Source organism: Lolium perenne, chromosome 4, assembly GCF_019359855.2.
Source record: "Lolium perenne isolate Kyuss_39 chromosome 4, Kyuss_2.0, whole genome shotgun sequence".
In the NCBI taxonomy this organism is placed as follows: Eukaryota; Viridiplantae; Streptophyta; class Magnoliopsida; order Poales; family Poaceae; genus Lolium; species Lolium perenne.
Window position 1 is genome coordinate 363,899,369 of NC_067247.2, and position 27,891 is coordinate 363,927,259.

The 27,891-nt window shown below is 48.1% G+C and overlaps 3 protein-coding genes across 3 annotated transcripts in view; 2 read left to right on the top strand and 1 right to left on the bottom strand.

Annotated features, from left to right (window-relative positions):
• LOC127296737 (uncharacterized) overlaps positions 1–25,506 on the top strand; it is a 48,657-nt gene extending 23,151 nt beyond the window's left edge. The window contains exon 9 of the transcript XR_011744001.1: positions 25,420–25,506. The gene's annotated coding sequence lies outside the window, so the exon portion shown is untranslated. The remainder of the gene's footprint in view (positions 1–25,419) is intronic.
• Positions 8,799–9,617, bottom strand: LOC127296740 (uncharacterized). Its single transcript, XM_051326949.2, has 4 exons — positions 9,510–9,617; positions 9,339–9,408; positions 9,125–9,232; positions 8,799–9,033 (listed from the first exon to the last, which is right to left on the bottom strand). Exons 1-4 carry the CDS (start codon positions 9,566–9,568, stop codon positions 8,872–8,874), a joined length of 399 nt encoding a protein of 132 aa, XP_051182909.2. The 5' UTR covers positions 9,569–9,617; the 3' UTR covers positions 8,799–8,871.
• LOC139829886 (uncharacterized) lies at positions 22,170–26,117 on the top strand. The gene is made up of 8 exons (XM_071819453.1): positions 22,170–22,534; positions 22,614–22,772; positions 23,179–23,268; positions 23,623–23,844; positions 24,043–24,220; positions 24,325–24,541; positions 24,808–24,950; positions 25,306–26,117. The coding sequence occupies exons 1-8, from the start codon at positions 22,218–22,220 to the stop codon at positions 25,495–25,497; spliced, it is 1,518 nt and encodes a 505-aa protein (XP_071675554.1). The 5' UTR covers positions 22,170–22,217; the 3' UTR covers positions 25,498–26,117.
• Positions 26,118–27,891: the final 1,774 nt, after the last annotated feature.

A 27,891-nucleotide genomic window follows, 5' to 3' on the forward strand; every position in this document is an offset into this window, starting at 1 on the left:
CATGCGGCGTTTGCGGTTCTCGTTGGCTTGGTTGAGCTTGCCTTCCATCTGGATGGCGGAATCCACTAAGGCTTCAAGGTCGGCGAAGGGGATGTTGACTAGGACAGTCTGCATCTCATCATGCAGTCCGTTCAGGAATCTCTCCTGCCTCTTCTCGGTGGTGTCGGTCTCGTCGGGGGCGTACATTGACAGGGTAAGGAACCTGTCACGGTATTCTACCACCGTCATCCGTCCTTGCTTGAGTTCGTGGAACTCATCCCTCATCTTCTTGATTAGACCCGGGGGCACATGGTACTTGCTGAACTTGAAGTCTGCCCAAGTCATGACTTGACCTGCGTTCATGGCACGGGTGCTGGTCCACCAGGCTCGGGCTGGTCCGGCAAGGTAATGGGTTGCAAACAAGACCTTCTCAGCGGCTTCCACTCCTGCTACTTCCAAGTTGTTCTCCATAGTCTGGAGCCAGTCGTCGGTGTCGAGGGGTTCTTCGGTCTTGCTAAACACCGGAGGGTTGGTGTTCTGGAAGTTCTTGAGCTTTGATCCGGGGTGGTCATGATTTCCATGGCCTTGGTTGGCAAGGTTTTGCAGTGCAGCTATGTTGGCTTGGCGTTCAGCTCTGTCAGTCTCTCGATCTGACATCCAAGTCTGCAGCAGTTGCATCATGGCATCGTTGTTGTTGCGATTGGGAGGGGCCATCTGAACATAGAGAAGATCATGAGATAAGAGGGAACTTTCTATGGCTTATTTTGAGTAAGTTCATAAGTTTTAAAACTTGAATTCTTTTGATGACAAACACAAACATTCATTCATTCATTCAACATCACACATTACAAACTAACACTTCCCATGGTTTTAAGAACCATTCTCTCATGCTACGATACAACGGACGGGATACAACTCACACCTACATAAGTGATCAAGTGCAACTACTCCTCATCATCAACATCGATCGGGACGAAGTCATCGGCTCCGGCCTCCAGGAACTCGTAGTCCTCCTCCTCGGTGAACTCGTCCTCCTCAAAGTCATCGTCGTCACTCAGGAAGGCTCCTCCTCCCTGAAGGTCTTCACCTCCATCATCTTCCTCCATCTCTCTCGGCTGGTCTTCCCGGGCCTTGACAGTGGCCTCCAAAGATGCTATCTTAGCGCGAAGGCGCACAATGGTAGCGTCCTTCTTGGCACGCTGCTGGCGGAGTGTCTTGCGATCGCGGGCAAGCAGCTTGATTGCCTCACCCTGCTCGGTGATGTGAGCGTGGGTCTGGTTGGCGTACGCGCGGGAGGCGTCCAGATCCTTCTGAGTCTGGTACAACATGAAGTCGAGGTACTCAGCATGGTGCCTCAGCTCGGGGTGGGGCTGCAGCTCCATGGGCACTCCCATAGAATCACGCCTCATGAGATGCGCGAAGCGGGACGCGAGTATGCGCACCACGTTCTGTCCGCATAGACGGGCGAGTGCTTCCTGAAGAGCACGCGCGAGTCCGTCGAGCCAGTTGCTTTCTCGGAAGGAGAAGAGGATCCTCTCCGAGGTGGGAGGCTCCATCTTGCCCCTCAAGTCAGCGGTGATGATCCACTGCAACTCTCCTCCGGCCTGGTCGTTCACCTCGATTCCGTGGAACTCGGGGTGAGGGCGTCCAAGAAAGTCCGAGAGGGCGTTGAGGTCATGCTCGAAGATCAAGCTTCCTCCATTCCCAAGCTGGTAGAACTTGGTGTTGATGGGTTCATTCGGCTCCATCTGAAAGCGAAATGGATAAGTAAGTTAGAGAAGTGCAACAAGTGTGTCAAAATTTTAGGTAGATTCATAAGGAAGAGCATGATTCATCAATTTGAAAAGATCTCAAAGACAAGAGTGTGAATAAATTTTCATAAATATTCTCTTCATTTGATTTCAAAGTTAAGTTTTTCTGAACGTCCATTCTAACTAGGGTCTTCTAAGGTCAAACAATGGCTCTGATACCAACTTGTCAACACCCGGATTTTTAAGTCCAGATGCCTATTATGCCATTCATCGCAATCCCAGGAATATTGTTGTTGCGAGACATAACAGTCGAATATCATAAGTCATCATTCATTACATACCATACTTGTCTTACAAATTCAGATCACATGATCCATATTACACAAATAGTTGATCTATTGATCAACGAACACAAAGTTCATAGCGGAAGCGTAAATAAAAGGGGACTCTCTAGTACACAAGCCAACGCTTGACGTCGGAAGACTCCTAGTTGTCGTAGGCGTCCTGCTGGTCATCACCTTGGTAGTTCTGTTCATCTTCATACTCTGGCCATTTGAATAGCCAGGGACACAGCCGTGAGTACTTTAAGTACTCGCAAACTAATACTAGTGTAAGTGCTATCAATTCTAGTAAGGGGTGCTAAGCTCTAGTTTCTTTTGCATAAAGCCAATTTTAGTTCAGAAGTATTTGATAAAGATTCTTTCATGTGCTAACTAACTCAAGTGGGAACATTAGTGTCATTCCCACAACTCAGTTGTGATTCAAACAATTCAGTTCAATTCACCATTCACTTCATCAACATTTCCAAGAAATATCTGACACCGGAAACTGTATGGCCTTTCCAACCGTTCGTAACCGTGGACACGGCTATTCGAATAGGTTTACACTTTGCAGAGGTTGCACACTTGTGCCACAACATTTGATTTCATCCGTCGGGATAACCCCGAATCATCGTAACTCAGTACGCGGATCATCAACCATAACTTTTCACTTACAAACCCTAGTATAGGCACCTCTCCCCATGAGCTTGGCCTCCCAGTGAAGACCAACTGTCAACCTGGGAACTACACAGGGCTTGGCCGTACAATTCACCTCATTTCACATCATTTCTCATACAACGGAGGCAGCCTCGACATAACCCCTATGATGCTTGTTTAGAGGGAACCCATACTAAGATGTATAAATTTCCAGTTAAGCCCTACCCATAATCAGGTATTGTGGGGGTACTCAAAAATTGGAAAGGTATCGCATCCAAACCAATATCAGTTTTAGTCAAAATTCACCATCTCATTCAGGTCATATTCACCTTCAAAGTTTTTCCAATAGAATGACTCATCATTCCAAAGTTTTCAAATTCATTTCAAATCACATGTTCCCATCTAGAGTAGTCAATTTTAGTTGTTAGCACTAGCACTAATCATGAGGGGTGATATCTTGCTTGGCCATCTATGAGGCTAACTTTACTACTCTAGTACCATTCTAAACTTAGACCAAAGTTAACTATAAAAGTAACTTCTTCATAAATCAAGTAAAAACTTGTAAGGTAAAAACTTGGGATGGGATTATTGTAAGTAAGGTAAGACTAATGGTGCCTTGCCCCAAAGGGCTTTGCACTTGCAAGAATATTAGCTTGCCTTGAGTGGGGTAGTGATCAAAGTTCTCTTCCTCCTCTTCCTGGTAGAAGCCTTCCTCTTCTTGGTATTCTCCAGTACTAGCGTCTAAAAACGAATACGAGATACGATCACCCAACAAGGTTCAAAAGCTACACAAAGCACACCATGGCTCCACACAAACTATTCTATCATTATGACACACATAACTTATTAGTTGCATTTGGTTTTCTTTCTTTAAGAAAAATAATTTCCTCTCGTTACATATGTAAATGATAGTTTCATTTAGTTCTTGGAGGAAATAATTTCCTCTCATTGAATCTTCTTAAGATTTAATTTCCTCAAACAATCATGCATGAAATCATGTTGACCTAAGTCAACCATTCATTCTCATCATTTGGGAAAATAATTTAAATGAGGCAGAATACCTCATACCATTTAACCATACTAATTATGATTTAATATCACCAAGTATTTGATGGGATTCGTAGCATAGAAAACAAAAAAATTCCTACCGCAAGAACGAAACACAAGCCAAGACCTAATCTAGAAGACGGTAGCAACGAGGGAATCACGAGACTAACCCTTGAAGATTTCCAAAGCCTACGAGATTAGGTCTCGTTGTTGCAGAAGATGAAAGTACTTGTGACAAGATTTAAATGAAGCAAAACACTTCATATGATTTACATAATAGTTTTGGACAATATCACTTGACTAAACTAGCCATATAGTCTTTTATTTAAACTAGGCCATGATCACTTAAAGTAACCACACCATATTTTTGCAGAAACAATTAGTGTAAGTGAAATGTGAGCTATGAGAGTTGAAAACAACTTAATATCATTTTTGGTTGCTTTTTAATAATTATTTGAATGTGCAAAAGTCCCTGACTTGTTCTTTTTGTCACATTATTTCTACAATGAATCTCACAGTGAGGCCAGTGTAGTTTTGTAGATCTTTTTCTTAGCTTTCCAACAATATAAAATTCATAAAATTTTGTTAACCAAATTTGAATCTATTGAATTTTGAACACAGGGCCAGTATTGAATTTGATTTAAACAATTTTCATATTTGAAATTGGAAACGGGCCGGCGGGAAAACTAACGGGCCCAAATCATTTAAACGGACAGAGTCCAGCCCACCACGCGTCCACGCACGCGTGGGCTATCTGACGGTGGGCTCCACCCGTCAGCGACTGTTTAACACCGAAACAGTACGGGGGACGTGGAGCATTGGATTAGATGGCGATCTAACGGCCAGGGTTCATCGTCGTCGCCGGCGAGAAGCTATCACTGGCGCGACGGCGCTAGGGGGTCGGAGAGCTCACCGTGGCTCTAGCGGCGGTGGGCAGTGTGCTCGACGAAGTGGTGGACGACGGTGAAGCGCCTGGTAGCAGTGACGCGTCCTGGGGCGGCTCCAATCGGCGGCGAGCTTCCGCGGCGGCGTGCGGCAGTGAGGTAGAAATTGAGCGGCGGCGATGGCTAATCGAGGCAGTGGAGTGGCTCAGGCGGTCGAGGGAGAAGAGGTGAGTGTGCTGGTGTGCTTAGATCGACGAATGGGAGTCTCCTTTTATAGGCGAGGGAGTGGCCGTGGGTGCTGCGGCGAACTCGACATGGGCGCGGCTTCTCCGGCGAGCTACTGGGCTAGGCGAGGGAGGCGCACTGTTCTGCACATCATGGCGGTCCGATAGGCAGCGCTAGCTAGCTCAGGCGGTGCCTAACTTGGTCGGGGCGCTGCGACGTCTGGCGCGCCCGAGGCGGGGTTTCGTCCTCGTCTCCGGCGGCGGCGGGCACGGGTCGCGGTCGCGAGGTTGTCTGACAGATTCGTGGTGGCGCGGCGATGCTCAACGTGCTCAAAGGGGGTCCAGGCGATGCGCGAGGTGGCCAGGCGACAGGTGGCCAGTGGGCGTCTGCGGCGTGCACGCGCGACGGCGTCGGCATGTCCTGGCCGCCATGGGCGCGAGCTGGTCTGGCTCCTGTCGTGCTCCTCCTCGACAGTGGCTGGTGTAGGCTGATGCAGGGGTGCGAGGTGGCGCAAAATGGCACGGTGGCCGTGGCTGGTGAGGGAAGGAGAGGGGAGGGGCTTGCCATGTGGAACATGGCCGGCATGGCCATGTCCATGCCATGCATAGCTCCTCTCCTAGGGTTTCTATGCTGGTGTGAGAGAGAGAGAGGGGACCAGGGAACCAGTAGGAAGCAAGTGGTGGAGTTAGGGTTAGGCCAACACTATTCCAAATAGTGTTTGAGATTTGATCATATTTGCAAATTCAAATTTGTGCCAAATTTGGTCTAGGCAAAGTAGTTCCAAAATTTGAAAATGGGTGGTTTGGTTTGGTTGCAAATGACCAGAGACACTCAAAGGTGGTGGTGGCATTGCAAAAATAAAAGAAATGCAAATTTGGCAAACTGTGAGATTGTTGCATTTGTTAAAAAGTCTCAACTTTGCATGAGCATAGTTTTTGATCCAAGATGAATTTGATATGGTGGTCTTTACAAAAGTTTTTCACCTTGATGTGTACTTGGATGAGGTGCAAAGAATTGTATTTGTTTGGTTTGAAAATCTTGAAATCCAGGGGCTCAAAGTAGTGATCAGATTGTAAATGGCAGAAATGACCATTATTACATGTGATCATATTTTGAGTTCAAACTTGATTTGATTTGAATTTCTTTGATTCCAAAAGTTGTAATAAGTGTTTAGTAACATAATAAAACTAATTGTGAAAGTCAAATTGGTCTAAGGTAAAGATTTTAAAAAATGGCCTAAACCATATGTGAGGGTTTTAGGGTTTTTCTTATTTGATTTATTTTCTTTTTGTTTGATTTGATTTGTGATCTTCTCTTGATCAATTTAGGGTTTTAGGGTTTAGTACATAAACACATAAGCACTCATCATGGCATATCACACAAGAATGCACAAGTCCTATGCATAGCACTATATGCAAATAATTTTTTTTGTTGGTTCTAAATTTTGGACTTTGAAATTCTTCTTCTTCCTTTATTTAAAATTTGGGATGTTACAGTGAGTCAGGAAACATGAGAAAAGAGATATCATCCACCGAGGAGGAAGAGGAGGAGGGATGAGGATAGAAGGAACAAGACTCATCAAAAGTGACATCCTGAGATATGCGCATCCGACGACCAATAGGATCCCAACACTTGTATCCCTTGTGCTCAGGGTTGTAGCCAAGGAAGACACAGGTTGATCAGTCAGCTTGGTGCGTTCGCGTGGAGCAAGAAGAACATAGCAAACGCAACCAAAAAGACGAAGGGTCGAGTAATCAGGAGTGTGACCAGTAAGACGCTCAAGACGAATACCACCCTGCAAGGCTGTGGAAGGCCGAAGGTTGATGAGATAGGTGGAAATAGACACAGCCTTAGCCCAGAAGTGAGGAGGATGAGAGGCAGCGATCATCATCGCATGAGCCGTCTCAAGCAGGTGACGATGCTTGCGCTCAGCCACGCCATTTTGGGCATGGGCGCCAGGGCATGAGAACTGGGCAAGAGTACCCTGCTCAGCCAGAAAACCACGCAACAGCTGGGAGATATACTCACCAGCAGAATCAGCCCGAAAGACACGTATAGGCGTGGAAACTGAGTATGAACCATGACAACAAAACTCTTATATATCGAGAGAACCTCGCTGCGAGAAGTCATAAAATATATCCAAGTGTGGCGAGAGAAGTCATCGATAAAAATAACATAGTAGCGATGGCCCCCCTTGGAAGCAAAGGGAGGCGGACCCCATACATTAGAATGGACTAAATCAAACGGACGCTGAGATACAGACTCACTAGTAGGATAAGGTAACTGATTCTCTTTACCAAGCCTACAGCCCTGACAACCCTGAAGCGAGACATCTCCTGAGACGGGCCCCAGAAGACCTCGACGAAGTAAAGACGACAAGCGAGAGCCACAAAGATGACCAAGACGATGATGTCACTGCTGAAAGGAGGCGGGAGTGGAAGCAGCAAGCACACGTGGTGTGGTCGGTGAGGTGGTAGAAGAAGGAACATGAAGCCAGTCAAGCTCCCAAAGTCCCTGGGAGTCACGGCACCGAGGGCCAGCCCCAACCAGAGCCCGGGTGTGAGTGTCCTGAACAGAACAAGAATCAACATCAAGAATGACCCGACAACCAGAATTAGCAAGTTGAGCAGCGGAAAACAAGTCCATGGTAAGATGGGGAACATGAGAAACATCAGGAACGGGAAAGGAGGGAGTAGAAAGAGTGCCACGACCAGCAACAGGAAGAGAAGTACCATCGGCAATGAGAACACGGACAGGTAGAGGAAGAGGGCGAAGCGAAGAAAGAGAGGAAGAATCAGGAGACATGTGAAAAGAAGCTCTAGAATCCAGAACCCACGAAGATGTACCTGACTATGTAGAGGAACCGGCCGCAGAGGCAGCAGTACTCGTCGAAGCAGAGCCAGAGGAGACAAGGAGATGCTAAAGCCTCGCGATATACTGCTCAGTGAAGCCGGTGGTGACAGACGCTGAAGGTGGAGCACGAGGAGGCACACCCCGCTGCTTCTGATAGCAGTCAGACTCAAGATGACCAGGCCGCCAACAGTGAGTGGAGAACCGAGGAGGACGAGAGCGACCCCCACCGCGAGGAGGGCGGGCTCCTCCAGAAGCAGTAGGCGGTGGTGTGAGGAGAAGCGGCGGTGCAGGTGTAGTGGCAACTCGAGCAGCAAGAACAGAGGGTGTCCCAAGCAGTCAAGCACCATGCAGACGAGTCTCCTCAGCACGAAGCTCAGTCAACACCTCTGAGATAGCAACACGATCTCGAGCAAACAACTGAGCACGACGGGGCTCAAACTCTAGACGAAGTCTAGACAGGAACTCATGGATCCTCTGAAAGTCCATATTTGAATGACTGTCCGGCAACACTGGTGGCAAGTACCAAAGACACTACTGCGAAGGGAGTCAAGCTGGCGCTAGATCGCCGCACTCTGGATGACTGGGTGTAGAACTCATCAACAGTAAAGTCATCCTGCTGAAGATCATACTCCTGACGCAACACAGACAAGTACAGAGAATCCCCAGAAGGCTGGTAGCGCCGACGAAGGTAAGATCACATCTCAGTAATAATGCAGGCACTAGTGGAAAACGGGGCAATAGGCCCGGTCCATTTGGGCCTTTAGACCCGGTTCCTGAACCGGGACCAACAAGGCGGGACTAAAGGGGGTACCCTTTAGTCCCGGTTCAAAGATAAACCGGGCCTAAAGGGCTCAACACGTGGTGCGACCAGGGAGCTCGCGCTGGAAGGGCTTTGGTCCCGGTTCGTGGTACGAACCGGGCCTATGTTCCTCTGCCGCGGCAGAGAATTGCTATTTCTCTGCCGCGGCACAGATTTCGGCTGTACCAGTGTTTCTCTGCCGCGGCAGAGAAACAGTCTGTTTCCCTTGCCGCGGCAGAGTTTCAGCAATGCATATATATATCATTCAAGAAACCACAAAAAATCGTCATGAATATATATAGACATCGTCAACAGTACACGACATAGTCAACACAGTACACGTAATGCATGCATATTTACAATACAACTTTTCCTGAACGAATATCGTCCGACGTCACGATCTTCCGATAGTGCTCTCCACCTGGGGTAAGGACCTCGGTAATAAAGAATCCCGCGATTTCCTCTTGAATTGCTTTTATTTGATCCGCTGTTATGAGAGTGTCCCGCAGGCGTGTCATCTATATTTAAAAAAGGAGATCAATATATGAATGGAACTCAATACAATAGATGGTACTAATTAAGATTAATTGTGAAAATTTGTTATCGTACACGAGTGTGGTGTATTTGGGGATCCCCACCCTTGGGACAGGACATGTCACGCATGAAGGTGCAGACGTAGTATCCACATAAGTTATTCCCTTTTTCCTGCCTCATACACTTTACGAAAAAATAGTTCGATCAAACTAATAATCAAGCATCGTATTGAAAGTAAATATCATATATAAAGTTTCACGGACATAGCTATATATATAGTACTACTTACAGGGTAATCTCTAAATGTAAGCTCCGGTTTCCATTCACCCGGAACAGTATTGATGAACCGTTTCCAAGCCCTGCCCGGCAAAAAATAATGAGTAAATGAGTAATTGATTAGTTGATGATATCTTCGAATTAGAGCAGATGAAGATGCCAATACGAAATTGATTGAAACTACCTCTGGAGGATGGCAGCCATGTCCGCCCATTCCGCATATTCTTTACGTTTCGAGTCCATGACGTTTACGACTCCAAGGTGAAGATCAATGATTAGGAGAATAAAATGGAAACTGCACAAGCATAGCTCAATGATTACGAGAATAAAGTGGAAGGTGCACAAGCATAATGTATGTTATATATAACACTCACTTGAAGTTGTAGGGAAAGAATATATCCTCTTTGTCTGCTTGCTTCTCTAAAAACATTACGATGTTGTCCTCTGTGTCCTTGGCGAAGTCTGAAACCGTAACTTCATGAACTGTGTTTGGGTCTATGACCCCAGCGGTAGGAGCTTGCCTCTTTTGTATTCCAGCTTCTTCATTCTGCATAATTAAATGTATAGCGTACACAAAGAATATAATGAGGATAATTGTTAGTGCAAATGAATGAGCTACAAACTTAATTACACAAATAAATCACTTACAGGCAGTAGCAACTGATGACAGCTTTGTCGAGGGCGTCTTGATTGAATAACTGAAACAGTTCTTCTACGTCAATGTTTATCTCGTCTTCCCCCCGGAAGTAATGCTCATCTCTAAGATACACCGTGAGGTAGCGATCACCTCTTCGACAGGCTTTCAGGTACCAGTCATGCAACCTTCGCATCTGAGTCCCTAGACGCGCGAGCTCGCCAGGTTTGACGAGATCAGATCCGTATCTATACTTGTTTACCACTTGAGCCGTTGGATAGTAATCTTCGTACTCAACCGATGCTCCACGAGCTCTAGCCGCCCGTTCGATCATCGATGCCGTCTCTGGATCATGATATGGCTCCACGATGAAGTGGGGTGCGGCCTGAATGTCCCGCTGTCCAAGCTGGGCGACTTTTTTTGCTTCTTTCATCGCTTTAGAGGACTGTCCAAGAGAGCGGTCATAATCAGCTCTCAGCTCAGGTCTCTTCATTCTCGTCTCGGCAAAGTGCTTCACTGTCTGCGGTGGAATAAACATCTTCTTCGGCGCAGTTGCAAGAAATGCCTTTTGCTCTTCAGTCTGCTCATGTGGCAACAACTCTGGAGTCTGTTCCCTCATTGGAGTTGATGATCTCTTCGGAGCTGTAGGAGGTGCCGCGGACCGCTTCCTCTTTGCTTAGGTGGAAGCGGCGGAGTCTCCTGACGAGGAGGAGGAGGCGGCGGAGTATTTTCACGCGGAGGAGACTGGTCATGGATAGGGGAATCATCATCGCGCAGAGGAGAATCATCACGCGGAGGAGACTGAGGTGGCGGAGGAGGCGGAGGTGGCCTGCTTGTTGGCTTCTCACATGGAAACACAATTTTCTCCTTCCGCCATTGCACGGTGGTTCTACGGGCTTCTCCAGGTTCTTTGATTTCCCCATCTTCACCTGCAGGGTGCTCAAGCACCAACCCCTCATACTCTCTCAACACTTCATCCACCATCACAACAGCAAAGTCGTCTTGGACCGGACGGCAATGGTAAGACCTTGTAGGTAAGAGGATGCCGACCGCCGCCTTGAAGGATAGGTTGAAAACTTTAACATGCAGCTCACAAGGACGGCTCTCAGTGAGATCATCCACGGGGGGGTAGCGAGGAGGCTCGACCACCTGGTCATCATCATCATCATTATCCACCTGCTGAGAGGAAGCCACGCTGCTTTTCCGGTGTGGTTGAGATTGCACGGGGCGATGGCATTGAGCAGTGCAGGGATCTACAGCCTGCCCCCGAGCCATCCGAGATGTAAGTACTTGTGTTACCATGGTTAATTGGGCTTGCATGGTGCTCATACCCTCCTCTAAGTTAGCCAGGCGGTCTGTTTCCCTTGCCTTCCTCCTCTCATGGCTTTTATCGTGAAATCTCTTCCTTTCCGCAGAAAGCCATACTTCCACGGAACGGAGCCTGCCGTGCCTCGTGTTCGTCCGCCGTGTTCTTTGTTCCCAAGGGCGCGTGTCAGCTCATCGTTCACTCTTTCGGGCTGGAACAACCCCGCCTCCACCTCCCTATGTGCATTATCCATGGCATCAATGCGCACGTTCAGATGAGCTTTATTCTAGATGCACTTCCTCGTTTCTCGGATCCAACGTTCCCCCAATCCCGTAGAACCACTCCTTGCACCGTTCGATCCAACCGTGTGTCCCTAATCTGATCCCTTTATCGGTCGGTTCCGCCTCAGCTGCCTCCCACTTAGGACGGTTAGCCCCGTATCCACCTGGACCCAGAATTTGGTGATATAGCTTCAACGCAGCATTTGCCTTATTTATTTCCGACCTTCTCAAAAATTCTTCGACTCCGTGCGGTACTTCACGAATTCGTCCCGGTGACTTTTTACCTTCTCACCGTCCAGGAGTCTTCTTTAACTTGATAAGGCGGCGCAATCTTTTCTTGTGGCTCTTGAATAGTTCGGCCATCTTCTTCTTGCCAAACTCGCGGAGGGCCTGCTCCATCTTGGCCTTCTCAGCGTCACCCCCCTCTTCGGGTACTATGTTGAAATGTGCCATGAGCTTGTTCATAATGCTGTTTTTGGCTACATCATCGATATAAAGACCTTGAGCTTCTTCCTCTGCAGACAGCACTAGTCCCTTCGGCTTGTGCCATTCTCGAACGGTGATCGGGACGTGGTCCCTAACAAGCACTCCACATTGAGCTATAAATGCCTTTGCACCTTTCTCTGGAGCAATCGGTTTACCATCCTTGTCGATGTGGGTGATGTCGTGCCTAACACCGTCATCCAACTTTGGCCGGGCCTCGCTTCCTCGACTTTACGTAAGAAGTGCTCGATCCGGAGGGCTAAAAAAGAAATAGTTCATAGTCAGTACAATTTCATTAGTTAATGCATCTAGTCGATCAACAGCGGCTTAATTAATTTATATACCTCGGTGATAACTACAGTTCGGGAGCCATTACGATGATCTTGTTCCTCACCGGCGCCACTAGGATCTTCTTCCTCAATATCCTCCGCTCCCTCACCGGAGTCATTCAAATAAGTTGCGGTGACATCGTCACCGCCATCATCTGGAATAACGTCGTCGTCGCGATCATCCAGAGTACCGTTTGCTATGAGTTCCTCCATGAAATTTTCTTGAATTTCATCTCTCTCATGCTTTCTACAACGACCTGCAAGCTATACATAGGAACCATCATATGATCAAATTAAGGATAATGCGTAAAACTGAAAATGGAGTTACATATGTGTAGTTCTTAACTAAGGATCGATAATATAGTGCTGAAAGCAGATACTGCATGATTACATGCATACATAGATCGGGTTCATGTTTATTTAACCCTAATACATATCAATCACTACTACAACCACTCAACCGCGCAGACCGGGTCCTAGAGGGCGCCGACCGGGTCCTGAGCCGCGCTGGGTGTGCCCCCAAAGCCACGGAACAACAACGGGAGCATAGCTAACATGAGATCCCCGCATAACGCTCCATCCGGTCCTATACATGTTGTCTAACGCGTACATGTAACGGCGAACGTGCTGGTCCTCCGCTTCAATGCGCTGAGCTACCTCCTCCGGCGGCCGGCTCCTCTCGAAACGACCGTGGCCCATAAGACCTCCACCAAAGAATATCCGGGTCGACAACGGGACCCGGATTCCGCACCAAGGTGCGCGACCCGGAAGCTAAGACCTCCCAGTGCCACCCCGGCGGAGCCCAGTCCCGGACCTCCCCCATCTGCTCCATCTCCTCGGTGAGAGTCAGACCACGGCCCGCCGGCTGTCGCTGTCGCGGCATCGTAGCTACGAAAACAAATCATATATGTATACTAATATAAATAAAAAACATGATATTGTGCTAAATAAAAAACTTCACTACTTTTGTACTAACGCCGCGTTCCACGACCCTGTTTTGGGGCGTCGGCAGGGCGCGACGTTACCGCCACGGACTCGGCGCTCCTCCTCTATAGCACTATCTCAATTTCGCGAACCTAAGTCTATGTCGCGGCGTCAACGCTACGGACTCTGCACCGCAACGGTCTAAGCCGTCGGCGCGCTAAGCGGCGCCGACACAAATGAATCTATTTTCTAACTTTTCTAACTTTTTCCTAACTAATTTTACTAACTTTTTTCTAACTAATTTTACTAACACTAACTAACTAATTTTCTAACTTTTCTCTAACTAATTTTACTAACACTAATTTTTCTAACACACTAACTAATTTTACTAACACACTAACACATTAACTAATAATTTTAACACACTAATTTTACGTACTAACACACTAACTAATTTTACTAACACACTAATTTTAACTAAATTTTCACTAAAACTAACTACACTATTTTTTTTTTTTGCGGGGTAAAACTAACTACACTATAATCTAACAAATGAAAAAAAAAAGAAGCCGGATAGGAGGCTTACCGGCGGAGGGAGAGGAGCGGTGGCGGCCGGCGGGGTCGGCGGCGGCGATGGCGGCGGACGGCGAGGAGAGGCGGAGGCGGGCGCGGCGAGGCGGGCGCGGCGAGGCGGGCGCGTGGCGGCGGACGCGAGGGAGGAGTGGCGGAGGCGGCGCCGACGTGCGCGGCGAGGCGAGGCGGGCACGGCGGGAGGGCGGCGCGGCGATGCGCGCGGCGGCGAGGCGGGCGCGGCGGAGGCGGGCGCGCGAGGGCGGCGGCGATGGCGCGCGGCGGCGGCGCAGCGCGTGGGCGCGGCGATTGGGCAGCCTGGCGGCGTGGGCACGCTTCGTCTCCGCGGGATTGATCGCCGGGAGACGAAGTCCTTTCTTTATACTCCCCTTTGGACCGGTGCGTTTTACAAACCGGGTCCAAAGACTTTGGACCCGGTTTGTAAAACAAACCGGGACTAAAGGCCTTTTTCTGCGTTTTTGCTGCGGCGCAAAAAAAGGCCTTTAGACCCGGTTTTTAATACAAACCGGGTCCAAAGGCCAATTTTTTAAAAATTTCATTCCCGCCTTATTTCAAATGAAAAAAAGCCACCGCACCGCCACCGCCTTTGGCCACCACCGTCACCGCCGTGTATTGGCCACTGTCGCCACCGCCACCGCCGCCCACCACCGCCACTCACTGAGTATCACGGCCACCCCGTCGGCACCGCTGCCGTGTACTGCCCACCACCGCCACCGCCACCGCTTGGCCAGCACCGTCACCGCCATGTACGGGCCACCGCCGTGTACTGCCCACCACCGCCACCGCCACACGTGTCCCTTCCCGTGCCACGTGTCGCCGCCGCTTCCACGTGCCTCGCCCGCCGCCACCGCCGTGCGACGTGCAGATCCCGCTTCCACGTGCCACGCCCGCCGCTTCCCCGTGCCACTGTCGCCGCCGCTTCCACGTGCCACGCCCGCCGCTTCCCGCGCCACTGTCGCCAAACTTGCCGCGTCGTTTGTGCTATAAAGCGCCGCGTGCGCGCGGAACCACACGTCGCCGTCGCCTCCGTTCATTCGTCGCCGGGATGCCGCCGCGCCGTCGCGTTCGTCCGGTTTCGTGGCGTCCGAGCGCGGCCGAACGGTAGGTTCTACGCCGAGATGCGTGCCGGTGGCTTCCGGCTCACCCTCGGCACGTACAACACCCCGGAGCTGGCGGCGCGCGCTTACGACGCGGCCGCATGGCGATTTCGGCGGCCACGGTGCGACATGAACTTCCCAGACGTCGAATCGCTAGAGGAGGCGGAGTTCCTCGCGCCGACGACGAGGACCGTCGCCGCCACCGCCAGGTGCAGCGCCGGATCGCAATCGCCGAGCACGACGAGGAGTTGATGCGCCAGTGGAGGGCGCAGTTCCCCAACGACGTCGACAACACCGCCGCGTTCTTCGCTGACCTCCGGGCACAACGCAGGTCCAACAGGCGCCATCGTCGGGCCGTCGCCGTGTTCGAGCTCGATAACCCGAATACAACTTGGGCCGACAACGACCCTCGGTGGGACGACATTTGGACCGAGACAACCTCCGACGACGAGTAGATCGACTAGACTAGTTGTTTATCTATTTTATTGTATTTTCAATAAAGTCGTTGTGGCAGACGCTGATGATGAGAAAACTTTCCCGCCAGATTACATGTGGAATTAAAGTACAGAACTCAACTGAAAATTAATTAAGATACATGGCCAGATAGTACTCGTGCCTAGCCCTATAGTACTCGTGCCTAGCTCAACTGAAAATTAATTAAGATACATGGCCAGATTCGACTGTTCGAGTCATTCAGTCATACTCGTGCCTAGCCCTATAGTACTCGCCACTGTAGTCGTCGTAGTCGCCGTCATCATCGTCGCTGGCATCGGGGTCGCGGTAGTCAAACCTCGGCGGGAGAGCACGCGTGGGCTGGGACTGAGGGTAGCGCAGGCGGGGGCCACGGTGGGCCATGACGCCCTGGAGAGTTCGGTCGCGCCACCACAGCCGACGGCCGGCCTCGTTGAAGTTCGAAGGAGGCGGGCCGCCCTCCTCGTGCCTGGCGAGCGCCCTCTCACGCCGATTGATGAAGAAGCTCTCCCAAGTCGGGCTGTAGTCGGGATGCCATCGGGGATTCCTCCGCTGCTGCGGCGTGAGCTCGAAGTAGTAGTGGTTCGTGATGGCCATCTCGCGCGCCACACCTAGAGGGACAGGAGGGACCGGTACCCCTCCGACGCTCAGCAACCAGCCGGTAGGGACGCGGTAGCCCGGCGGGCAGGGGTAGTTCGACGCGCAAAGCGCCTCCGCCTCCCGGAGGGTTAGAGATACGATGGAAGCCATGTGACCTGGTGATGAGGTTTGCGGATATGAGTCTAGATGTGATATGTAAATGGAGGCCAAGCCAACATATATATAGTGAAAAAATGGCGGGAGGACGGAGGCGGGAAGCAGTGGAAAGCGCGGGAAGAAAAATAGGCGGGAACGCAGTGGCGCCAAAAACTGTCGGTGGGATAAGGACGTGTGGGTAACCTTTAGTCCCGGCTGGTGGGTACAACCGGGACTAAAGATCGTTGATTGTGTCGTCTAACATGGCGGTCGGTGGGATCAGGGCGGGTGGGTAACCTGTAGTCCCGGCTGGTGGGTACAAACGGGACTAACGATGTCGGCAGGATAAGAACGCATGGGTGGGCGCTTTGCTCGATGAGATAAAGCATGTAGCGCACGACGCCTGTCGAAGGAACAAGACAAAGTAGAAGAGGTGCCGTGCCTATAAAAGGAGCATCGATACGCCTTGCCAAGCCCCTGAACGACTACATCTCATCTAACAGTGTTGGGGAAAGGGTTGGGAAATCTCCCGTGGCGCATCTCCACTTTTAATATCTTACATACAGTTACATGATTACACAAAAATAAATGGGAAATTGATTGCCATGTTGAGATACTCATTTGTGCCATGAACATTCTTCAATTAACTTGATGATGGAGCATCTTCATCATTTAATTAATCTTCTTCGGCCGTAACCATGGAGCATCTTCATCATTTAACTTGATGCTTGGATCAATGTTCACTCTGAAGGGTGGAATTTCATCAAACTGATTATAATCTTCTGACATGTCTGTCTTGTCCTCCACTCCCACGATGTTTCTTTTTCTAGAAAGAACTATGTGGCGCTTTGGCTCATCGTTTGATGTATTTGTTTCCTTATGTTTCCTTTTTCTTGGTTTGGTAGACATATCCTTCACATAGAAAACCTGGGCCACATCCTTGGCTAGGACGAATGGTTCGTCTCTATACCCAAGATTGTTGAGATCCACTGTTGTCATTCCATACAACTTGTCTACCTGAACCCCGCCTCCTGTTTTGTTGACCCATTTGCACCTAAACAAAGGGACCTTAAAAGAAGGTCCATACTCAAGTTCCCATATATCCTCTATGTAACCATAATATGTGTCATTTGGGCCTTCATTCATTATTGCATCAAAGCGGACACCACTGTTTTGGTTGGTGCTCTTTTTATCTTGGGCGATCGTGTAAAATGTATTCCCATTTATCTCGTACCCTTGAAAAGTCACTACAGTCGAAGATGGTGTCTGGGCCAGCAAGTACAACTGATCTTCAATATGTTCGTTATTCAGGAGATGTTTTTGCAACCAACCGCCGAAAGTTGACATGTGTTCACGTCTAATCCAATCGTTCGACTGCCCCGGGTTCTGGGAGCGTAGAAAGTTCTTGTGGTCACCGATCTACGGAGCCACCAAGGTGGAACTTTGTAGGACTGTGTAGTGTGCTTGAGTCAAAGAAATCCCGTCCCTACATATCATTGATTTCCTTCCTAGCGTGCCTTTTCCACTTAGTCTCCTTCATGCCGCGATTCGGAACACCAATCGGCTTAAGGTCAGGAATAAAGTCAACACAGAATTCAATGACCTCCTCTCGTTCCATAGCCCTTGGAGATGCTTCCTTCGGCCTAGCACGGTTATGAACATATTTCTTCAAGACTCCCATGAACCTCTCGAAGGGGAACATATTGTGTAGAAACACAGACCGAGAATGGAAATCTCATCGACCAGGTGAACGAGGAGATGTGTCATAATATTGAAGAAGGATGGTGGGAACACCAGCTCAAAACTAACGAGACATTGGACCACATCATTACGCAACCTCGGTGAGAATTTCTGGATTTATTACCTTCTCGAGAAATTGCATTGAGGAATGCACATAGCTTCACAATGGGCGATCAACATTTTCCGGTAGAAGCCCCTCAATGCAATCGGAAGCAACCGTGTCATTATCACGTGATGTCATGAGACTTCAAGTTCTGGAATGTTTTCTTCTCCATATTTATTATTCCCTTTATATTGGAGGAGAAGCCAGACGGGACCTTGATACCGCTAAGACATTCAAAAATATTTCCTTCTCTCGCTTTTGTAAGAGCGTAGCTGGATAAATGACGTCCTTTAACTCTCTCATGCAGCTTTTTGGGGTCTTTCCAACGTTGCTTGGTCCTCCCGTGCTTCGGTGTATCTTTTGTCTTCCGTACACACCCGTAAAGCCTAGCAGGTTCACGCAAAGATTCTTCGTCACGTGCATCACATCGATTGAAGAGCGGACCTCTAAGACTTCCCAATAGGGTAGATCCCAAAATATAGATTTCTTCTTCCACATGGGCGCGTGTCCGGCATCGTCATTCGGAACAGACCGTCCGCCAGACCCTTTCCAAATATTACATCTAGATCCTTGACCATACCAAATATATCAACACCATCACGATGGGGAGGCTTCCTCCGGTGATCAGCCTCACCGTTGTAATGCTTGCCTTTCTTTCTTACGGGATGGGTAAGCCTAAGAAATCGACGATGCCCCAGGTACACGACCTTCGACCTTTTTCCAAATAATCACCTTCGAGCTCATGTAAACAGTGTGTGCATGCATTGTATCCCTTGTTTGACTGTCACGAAATGTTACCAAGAGCAGGCCAGTCATTGATGGTTACGAAAAGCATCGCTCTTAGGTCAAATTCCTCCTGCTTGTGCTCGTCCCACACACGTACACTGCTAGGGACCACAGCTGTAGAAGTTCTTCGACTAATGGCTTCAGGTACACATCAATGTCGTTCCCGGGTTGCTTCGGGCCTTGTATGAGCACTGGCATCATAATGAACTTCCGCTTCATGCACAACCAAGGAGGAAGGTTATATATACAAAGAGTCACAGGCCAGGTGCTATGGCTGCAGCTCTGCTCTCCAAAAGGATTCATGCCATCCATCGAGACCAAACCGTAAGTTCCTTGCATCCTGTGCAAAGTTTGGGAACTCTCTATCGATTTTTCTCCATTGGGAGCCATCAGCAGAGGTGCCTCAACATCACGTCTTTCTTACGGTCTTCTTTGTGCCATCGCAATAACCTAGCATGCTCTTTATTTACGAACAAGCGTTTCAGCCGTGGTATTATAGGAGCATACCACATAACCTTGGCAGGAACCCTCTTCCCGGGGCGCTCGCCCTCAACATCACCAGGGGTCATCTCGTCGATCTTATACCGCAATGCAAAGGTCACACCGGGACATGCATCCAAATTCTCGTACTCATCGCGGTAGAGGATGCAGTCATTAATGCATGCATGTATCTTTTGCACATCTAATCCTAGAGGGCAGACAATCTTCTTCGCTTCGTGCATCTTGGCGGGCAATTCGTTACCCCTTGGAAGCTTCCTCTTAATTATTGTCAAGAACTTTCCAAATCCTGAGTCGGTGACACTGCTTCTTCGCCTTCCATTGCAACAATTCCAGTGTGGCCTAGCTTTTTATGGCCATCTTCGCAAGTTGGGTATAACAATTTGTTGTGATCTTCTATCATCTTGTCGAAGGCCAACCTTTCCTTTTCAGTTTCACATTCTCTCCTTGCATCGGCAATGGCCCGCCAAGATCATCATCAAGCAGGCTCATCTCGGTGCCTCTTGATCTTCTACTTCATTGTCTTCATTGCCTTCTGCAGTATCATCGTATTCATGGAAATTGGGATAACCGTCATCATCCTCTTCCTCTTCGTCATTGTCTTCCATCATAACCCCTCTTTCTCCGTGCTTGGTCCAACAATAGTAACTGGGCATGAAACCGGATCGCAGAAGGTGGCTGTGAATGAGACTCGAGCGAGCGTAATTTACGGTATTCTTGCAGTCCACACATGGACAATACATGAAGCCACCATGTTTGTTTGCCTCCGCCACGGCCATAAAATTATCCAGGCCCGCAGTGAACTCGTCAAACCGTCGATCAATGTACATCCATTGCCGATTCATCTGCATGATATAATTAAGCTGATCAAAACCATTACAGAACATCACGATGTATATATACACATGCATTTTATCAATTGCAGATGAAAAGGATAAAGTTGTTAACCTCGATGAAGAAGAAAAAAGCAAGTTAAGTGTGGCTTGATTTGTGTAAACTCAAGTGGCAAATCCTCTTAAGCATTTCATCAAACACCTCTTGTGCATGTGAAGAAGAGAGGAGAGCAATACACCCTCTTGTGAAGATAGTGAAAAAATGGCTAAGTGTGGCTCACACTTGGGCAGGGGCAAGGTTATATAGCCAGAGGGGGGCCTTTGGACCCGGTTTGTCATACAAACCGGGACTAAAGGGTTCCCCAGCCGACACGGCCTGCTACGCATGCGGGTGGACCTTTTGTCCCGGTTTGTATTACAAACCGGGTCCAAAGGCCGCTACGAGACAGGCGCCACGGTGGGGTCGTCCTGGGCAGAAACGAACCGGGTCCAATGGGGGCATTGGACCCGGTTTGGTTCAGCAGTGGGTCATTTGCTTGGGTCCAAAGGCCTTTTCTCCACTAGTGAGGAGAAAAAGAAGTTAAATCCGTTTAGGATACATACAGTACATGGTACTGCTGCGTTGAAGGCGGATTCCTAGTTTTACACGCTAGTATCAGAACGTTCTCAAGTCCAACTGCACGGTCTGCGCGCACGCTATATATGTATAGACGGATGTGATAGACGCGCGTGACCGACGGGTGGTGTCGATCGTAACCGCTGGGAACAGAACATGTCGTCGCTGCCTCCTTCCCCGTACGTCCTCAATTGCATTATTATTCCGATACGATCTAGCTTTCGTTTTCAACATCTTTTTCCGTTCAGTGACAAGTATAGTTTTGAATGTCTACGGACAAAGTATTTTATTAATTTCCTTTCCGCTGCTTACTTATTTGAGATGAGATTGGAAAATCGGGAGAAACTCTTTTTATCACCAACTTACGATTTCTTAGATGAATATCGATTTATCTCAAAAAAAAAAGATGAATATCGATGGGGTTGGATCATGAGGAAGGAAGGTCCTCGTAAGTCGTAACCCATACGTATTATTTCAGCCAGTTTTCTTTTTCTCCTAGTGTGTTGTTTCCCACGATATTTGCTTTTCCTTTATTTACAACACTAATAAAGGGCAAAGAGAGTCTTTTTCCGCGGAAAAACAAAAAAGGCATCCCATTTTTGTTTGGACCTATACCGCTATTCCGACGGGCCTCGCCTCCACTTCGTCCACCTCCTGGCGGGCGACTGCCCGGCGTCGCACCTCCGTCTCCCATCGCCTTCCTCGCGACATGGTTAAAAAAGATGGCACGGTCCGCGGCGGAGTTCGGCCGACTGTGGGGAAGCCGACCTTGATTCTGTCGATTTGGGGCCTGGATGCGGCCATCAACAGAGAAGAAGAGGAGGCGGTGACGGAGCTCTGCAGATGCTAGGAGAAGCTAGGGAAGACGCGGATCAGCGGGGAGATGTGCGGCCGGGCTTGGGTTTCACGAGCTCACGCGGGAGAGCACACTATTGGTGTCGCCAGCCCTAACTCCTGCACCGGCGTGCTTCAACCACCGATATGGTGTACTGCGGCCAGCGTGCAGGACGTGGCCGGAGTCGGGTGCGATGGAGGGGACGCCGGCGGTTGGGCGAGCGTCGCCGGACGAGACAAGGGCGTTGACTAGAGGCAACCTTATCCCTTTATATAACTTTTGCATTTTAGCCCGTTTTGGTTTTTATGATTCTGAATAGTCCTTCTATAAAAGGTAGTGGCTAACAGGTGGGCCAATTAGACGCCACATCAGCAGACACATCACTGTACACTCACTAGTGACCGTCAATACGTCTCTCAGTCGTATTTAGTGACCGTAGAATGTGTATTTACGGTGTTGGAGGCAGGCTAGGCTGCCCGCTGCCGAGTTTAGGTACCTTATTTTACTCTATTTTCACCAGGAGTTTACAAAAATTCCAGTCACTCAGTCCAGTCCAGAAGCACAAACCCAACAACGCACCTTTCCCCTCCCAAGGCCAAGAAATCTCCAAGCCCTAGGACATTCCCCGCCATGGCGCCTCGACGCCGCCGCGACAAACCACAGCGCTCCTCCCCTCCTCCGCCTCCTCCCATGCCGCCCGGACGCCGCCGCCGCGACTACCAACCACAGCTCAACTCCCCTCCTCGCGTGTCGCCCGAACGCAACCGCGGCGACCGCCGCGACCAGCGATACTCTTGGTTCCCCTATCCTCTTCCCAACGGCGAACAAATTCTTGTCTACAAAGATAAGGATGGGGTTCTCTTCACCGACCATGGCGGGCCGACACGACCCGTCCAAGATGTCATCAGGGAATTCCTCTCCGACCTCAGCCGCGATCCTCCACCGCCGTATGCGACTTTTTTATGCATTGGTTATCAATTTATCATGTGTATTGTCTCCTGACCAAACATACATAATTGGATATAGGACTGTTGATGAATCTGGCTCCAAACGCCCCGAGGAAGATCAACAAGGGGCCACTCCGAACCCTGCACCATCCCCAGCGCAATACACCAAGGAATATCAACAAGTGTCGGAATCGTCCATCACTGCTGCATCTTCTTTCTCTCTGCCACAGCCTACATCGTATGAACCTCTCTCTTTCTCTCTCTCGCTTTAAATTGTGAGTTGTTTCACTTTGAACTTTTGCGTGGGGATGGTATGTTGATAGCTAGCGCTAGGGTTCATGTGTGTCTCGAGTGGTGTAGGTCACTCTGATATCAATATTTCTCCATGAACTTCTGACAGAAGATTGCCACTTAAAGTAATCCAATGCCCATTTTGAACCACTTAGCCCAACTTCCTTTACTCTCTTGCCCGGTGGCAGTTTTCTAACAGACAGATCAAGCACATCAACAGCAGTTCACAGCCGTGGTATTTTGATGAAAAGATCATTTTGATCTATGTTCCTAGCTTGTCGTTGCTTCTTTCTTTACTCTGTTGAAACCATATTGATTTTTCTACATGACAGTTTGCCCCTTTTTTACTTCAGGCTCTTGAAGTTGAAGGAGTTGCTTGACACTACAGCAGTGGACAAATCGTGCATCACTAGCGTTTCTCCCTCTTTGCTGCAGTCTCTATTGTATGAACCTCTCTCTCTCTCTCTCTCTCTCTCTCTCTCTCTCTCTCTCTCTCTGTTTTAAATCGTCAGTTGAGCACTAAAAGTTTGTTACGACTGGGGTTTCATTTTGGTCTAAGCTTGATGGTTTGGAATGGGCTTGAAGCGGCCGAACTAATTTTGCAATGCATGCATGAAGTAGCATATTGCTTCTGTTCCACCTCATTTCATATTTCTGATCTAATCGAATCATACTTTTTGGGTTTGGAGTGGGTGGACCAATTTTGCAATGCATGCATGAAGTAGCAGACTTCTGTTCCACCTTATTTCCTATTTCTGATCTAATCAAAACCATACCTTTTTTGTGTTCCACTTCAGGTCTGGGGTGCCAGATCCCTTGGCATTGAAGCTTGGCATGGCTCTCATATCATCTTCATTTGTTTCTTCGTTGGTGCCCACTGGTCTATTTATAAAATATTTTGTCAGAGTTGACAAGGAGGGATTTTTCCATACATATCCTGACCGTGGAGGGCCATTTAAGACCTTAGAGAAAGCCCAGGAAGCTATTGATTCACATCATGTTGTTCAGCGAGAAATGATGTAAAGTCACTCAACTTTACTACCTATATATGTCCGTGTGTACCTTGCATGCAAACTTATTACTACATATATGTCCTTGTGCACCTGGAATGCAAACTTATCAACTCAAATCCTTTGTCACTGGCTATTATATTTATGTTCTGCACTTTCCATTTAATAAAATATGCTGTCGTTAACAATACTCCATATCTGCAATAGGTGCATGGATGGCCTTTCTGACGAGGAGAGGGCCGTACGGAACACTCTATACTGGTATCATGATGGCACAAGGAAGCACTCAGCAGAAGCTTTTGCTTCCTGTACGACCCGTTGCACAACACGGGAATTGCTTAAGGCTTTACTAGACATGCACAACGAGGACAATGATCTTCTGGGGGTCTGCTCTCTCTCTCTCTCCCTCTCTCTCTCGGTTGCAGATTGCTTAAACGACATTGTATTCATGCTACGCTCGCTGACACTTAACAATTCTTACATTTTTAGGATCGTGCATATGAACTAAAAGGTATTGTGGGTCACAATTCATGTTTTGATGGGAAAGACTGCATTTATAGGTCTTATTCTCATTTCAATCTGACCATGAAGACTAAAGGAGCTGATCCCAACAACGATCTATATTTTGCTGAAGTCACGTGTATGAGTGGTGATTATGAAGCATATGTGCTCACCTGTATCTGCATAGTTAAACCTGATCACAATGGTATTTTCTATTTGACCTTTACAGTTTTAATTTATCAAAATTTTCCATGCACTTCTAGTTGGTAGCTTTTGCATGCAGTAGTGCACTCTTAAGCTCTTAAGTAAAGGCGCTAACTAATAATAAGTTAGCAAGCAAACATGTGAAAGGCAAAAAAAAATTCCAAGCAATTGTTGAAGATTGTTTATAAGACTGACTTAAGTTAAATGTGGATGCTAGCTAGCTATGGCAATGTTGTATACCTCACCTATTTTTACCTCTTTTTGAAGGTGAATGCGCTGTGTGTGAAGATAAAATGAATGACATTAAGCACCCTAATGATGACGTATACAACCGTGGTCGCCGCAACAAGTTTCATGTTATTCGATCACGTCGTCGTTCTCATGCACTTGGAGTTGATTTGTTTGAGAAGGTGTGATAATTTACTGGAGGATATTTTTATGTTTAATTCACTGTTGTGGTTTTCCTAGCATGTATACAGAATCAAATTAGTTAGTCAAAAATAAACAGCCAACTACAGGCTGCAGCTTAAATTATTATCTATTGCACTTGTAAGTTAGCTGCAAATTAGGATAGGTAACCGTACTGCATCCAGAGAGGAGGTTACCTCTGAATTTATCAAAAGCATTCAAGGACCCTGAAGTCTAGGATCAGAAAGAATACCAGGCAGGAGTTGAATATCACAACTGTTAAAAATTTGAGTTATCATTCATATGAAATCACTAATTTGTAGAGAACGACAACTGACATCTTGCCCCATTTTGTAGTTATTCGCCGTGCGTGAAGAGGCTTGGCTGATAGAAGAGGAGGCTAGGGTGAGACGAATGATTAAGGAAGGGAAGGATGCTAGGAGCAGCAAGTTGGAGGTGGACAGAGGGGAGGGCATGATTAAGGAAGGGAAGGAGGCTAGGCGCAATTTGGAGGTGGACAACATCCTGAAGCTGGCTAGTCGCAAGTAGAGGGGGGACAACATCCCGAAGGAGGCTAGGCGCAGCGAGTTGGAGGTGGACAACAGAGGGGATGTCATGATTAAGGAAGGGAAGGAGGCTAGGCGCAATTTGGAGGTGGACAAGATCCTGAAGCTGGCTAGTCGCAAGTTGAGGGTGGACAACATCCTGAAGGAGGACAACAGAGGGGATGTCATGATTAAGGAAGGAAAGGAGGCTAGGCGCAGCAAATTGGAGGTGGACAACAGAAGGGGTGACCATGCAAAGAGGGATAAGTATGTCGTACCGGCTAGACGAAAATCAGTCGAACGTGATCTATCCAGAGTCTGTATCTAATGGCCAGACAACTAATGCTCTTGAGCAGCGTAATTGCCCTCGAATGTTGCCTTGACACATCATTTATATGTGTCCCTAGGAGAGTAGCTGCACGCCTGCACCTACGGACCTTACCCATGAAAATTTGTCCGGCTCTTGTTCATCTCTGTTAATTAGTAAACGTCCAGTGCAATGCACATGTAACATTAGGATGAGTCGACATAAGCCATCTTTCTCGAGCTCGATGGACAGCAAATAGGCCATATTAAAAGAAGGGTTTGCGTGCACACATAATGTTATTGCACCTGTTTTATTCAGCCTTCTGGGAAAGAAAAGTTGTTTTCAACTACCTCTCTCTATAAAAGGATGTAAAAATTTACACTTTTCCTATTAAACAGCCATTTGTTTTTCAATTGGCAAACAGCTACTTTTTGGACCGTGCGATTCTTTCCCGAATCTTGGCGCATCGCTGTTTCAGTTTTGGCTGCGCGCGGTTGTTCCCGTTAGGAGTAGGCGTTTTCTTTTCCTTTTTCATTTTTTTTTCTCATTTTATCTTGTCTGGATTCATTCACCTCCCACCACACATCTCGTCCGTGGTCTCGCTAGCGTCGCCGAGGCGAATCCATGGCGGATAGCGGCGCTCCTTCGCCCGCTCCTCGATGCTTGTCTCCCTCCTCTCGTTCGCGTCGCCGTTTTCGCCGGGCGGAGGTGGCTGCTGAAGGGGCGTGTCGTCGTCTTCGCGGGGCGGAGGTGGCTGCTGATGGGGCGTGCCGTCGTGTTCGCCCGGTGGAGGTGGGGGCTGATGGGGTGTGCCTTCGTGTTCGCCCGGTGGAGGTACACGCTCCGCCGCTCTCTGTTGGTGGGTTGACGCCGCAGTCGCCGGAGGAGGTGGGAACGGAGATGGGGAACAGCGCTGTTCGTGCTCCTCGACGTTCATCTGCGAAGAGGTCGGCGAATCTCGAGCGCGCAAGTCAAGTTCGTCGGATGCGAGATGGGTAATTTCTCCGTCTACTTTGTCATGAGTTCGCTTTTTTTTGTTGTAGATTTTCATTATTGGTGGCTGGTTATTCAGTTTGAATAGTGTGGGTGCCTCGATCTGTAGCATGATCTAGTGAAACACGATTTTGGCGGCGGGTTTTGGCTTGTGCTTTTTTGCTAATTCATGCAGGTTTTTAGTGATGTTTTTGAGTATAGGATTTGGCGCACTAATAGAATCACAAATTCTGCATTGGCCTTGGCATTATCATCAAGCCAGCACAATTGCAGCATATGGTCTTCATGGAACGAACACACTGGTGTACTGCATGCCGTAGCAGCGTAACCTGTTGTAATTTCTGCGATGTTTACCTGAAACTCCACTGTTAGTATTTTGGAAATAGCACCTTAGGCGTGGATATGTGTTAGTGTGCAGCAGAGTGTGTACAAGTACCTGCTGGAATTGTCTGTTCATGATATAGGATTTTTGAGTTTGGGCTGTTTTGTTTAGTTCTCTGAAATTCATACTATTATGTGTTGTGCTGTATGATTTTGGAGGTAGCTTTGTTTTTTGTATCAGATATATGTGTCTTGTTATATTTTATTGGATGTCACTTTTAGTACTGAATTTGTGCGGTAGTGCACCTTGTGTGCATAGGAAACCAAGGTTTGTGACTAGTAATTTATGTCTGAATGCATTTGGTGCTGCTCTAATCTATAACATGTTCTGCTCTAATTTCTTAGGTTTCGTTTATTTAGTTGCCAATTGTTTGAGTATCCTTGTTTCATCTCAGTTTTTCCAGATCGCAATAATGTGACAACTCAGTATCGAGTTTGATGATTCTTTGCTCTTTTTTTACTATGCAGTGGTCATACTGGGAGAAGATTTGGTGATGAATTGTCCCCAGGGATTTCAAAACGCGTGGTTTCATCAGATTATGATGCTGATTTTGGGTTGTCACATGTGGATAGCTTTGGGAATAGCTTATCATCTAGTGATAAAGTATGTTTTAGTGATAGTTTTTTGTGTTCTTGTGTTGCTTTTTCTGAGGTTTTGTATTATGCATATCTGCTTCACACATTGTTTGTCTCCTTTTTTTAAAACGAAAATGTGAG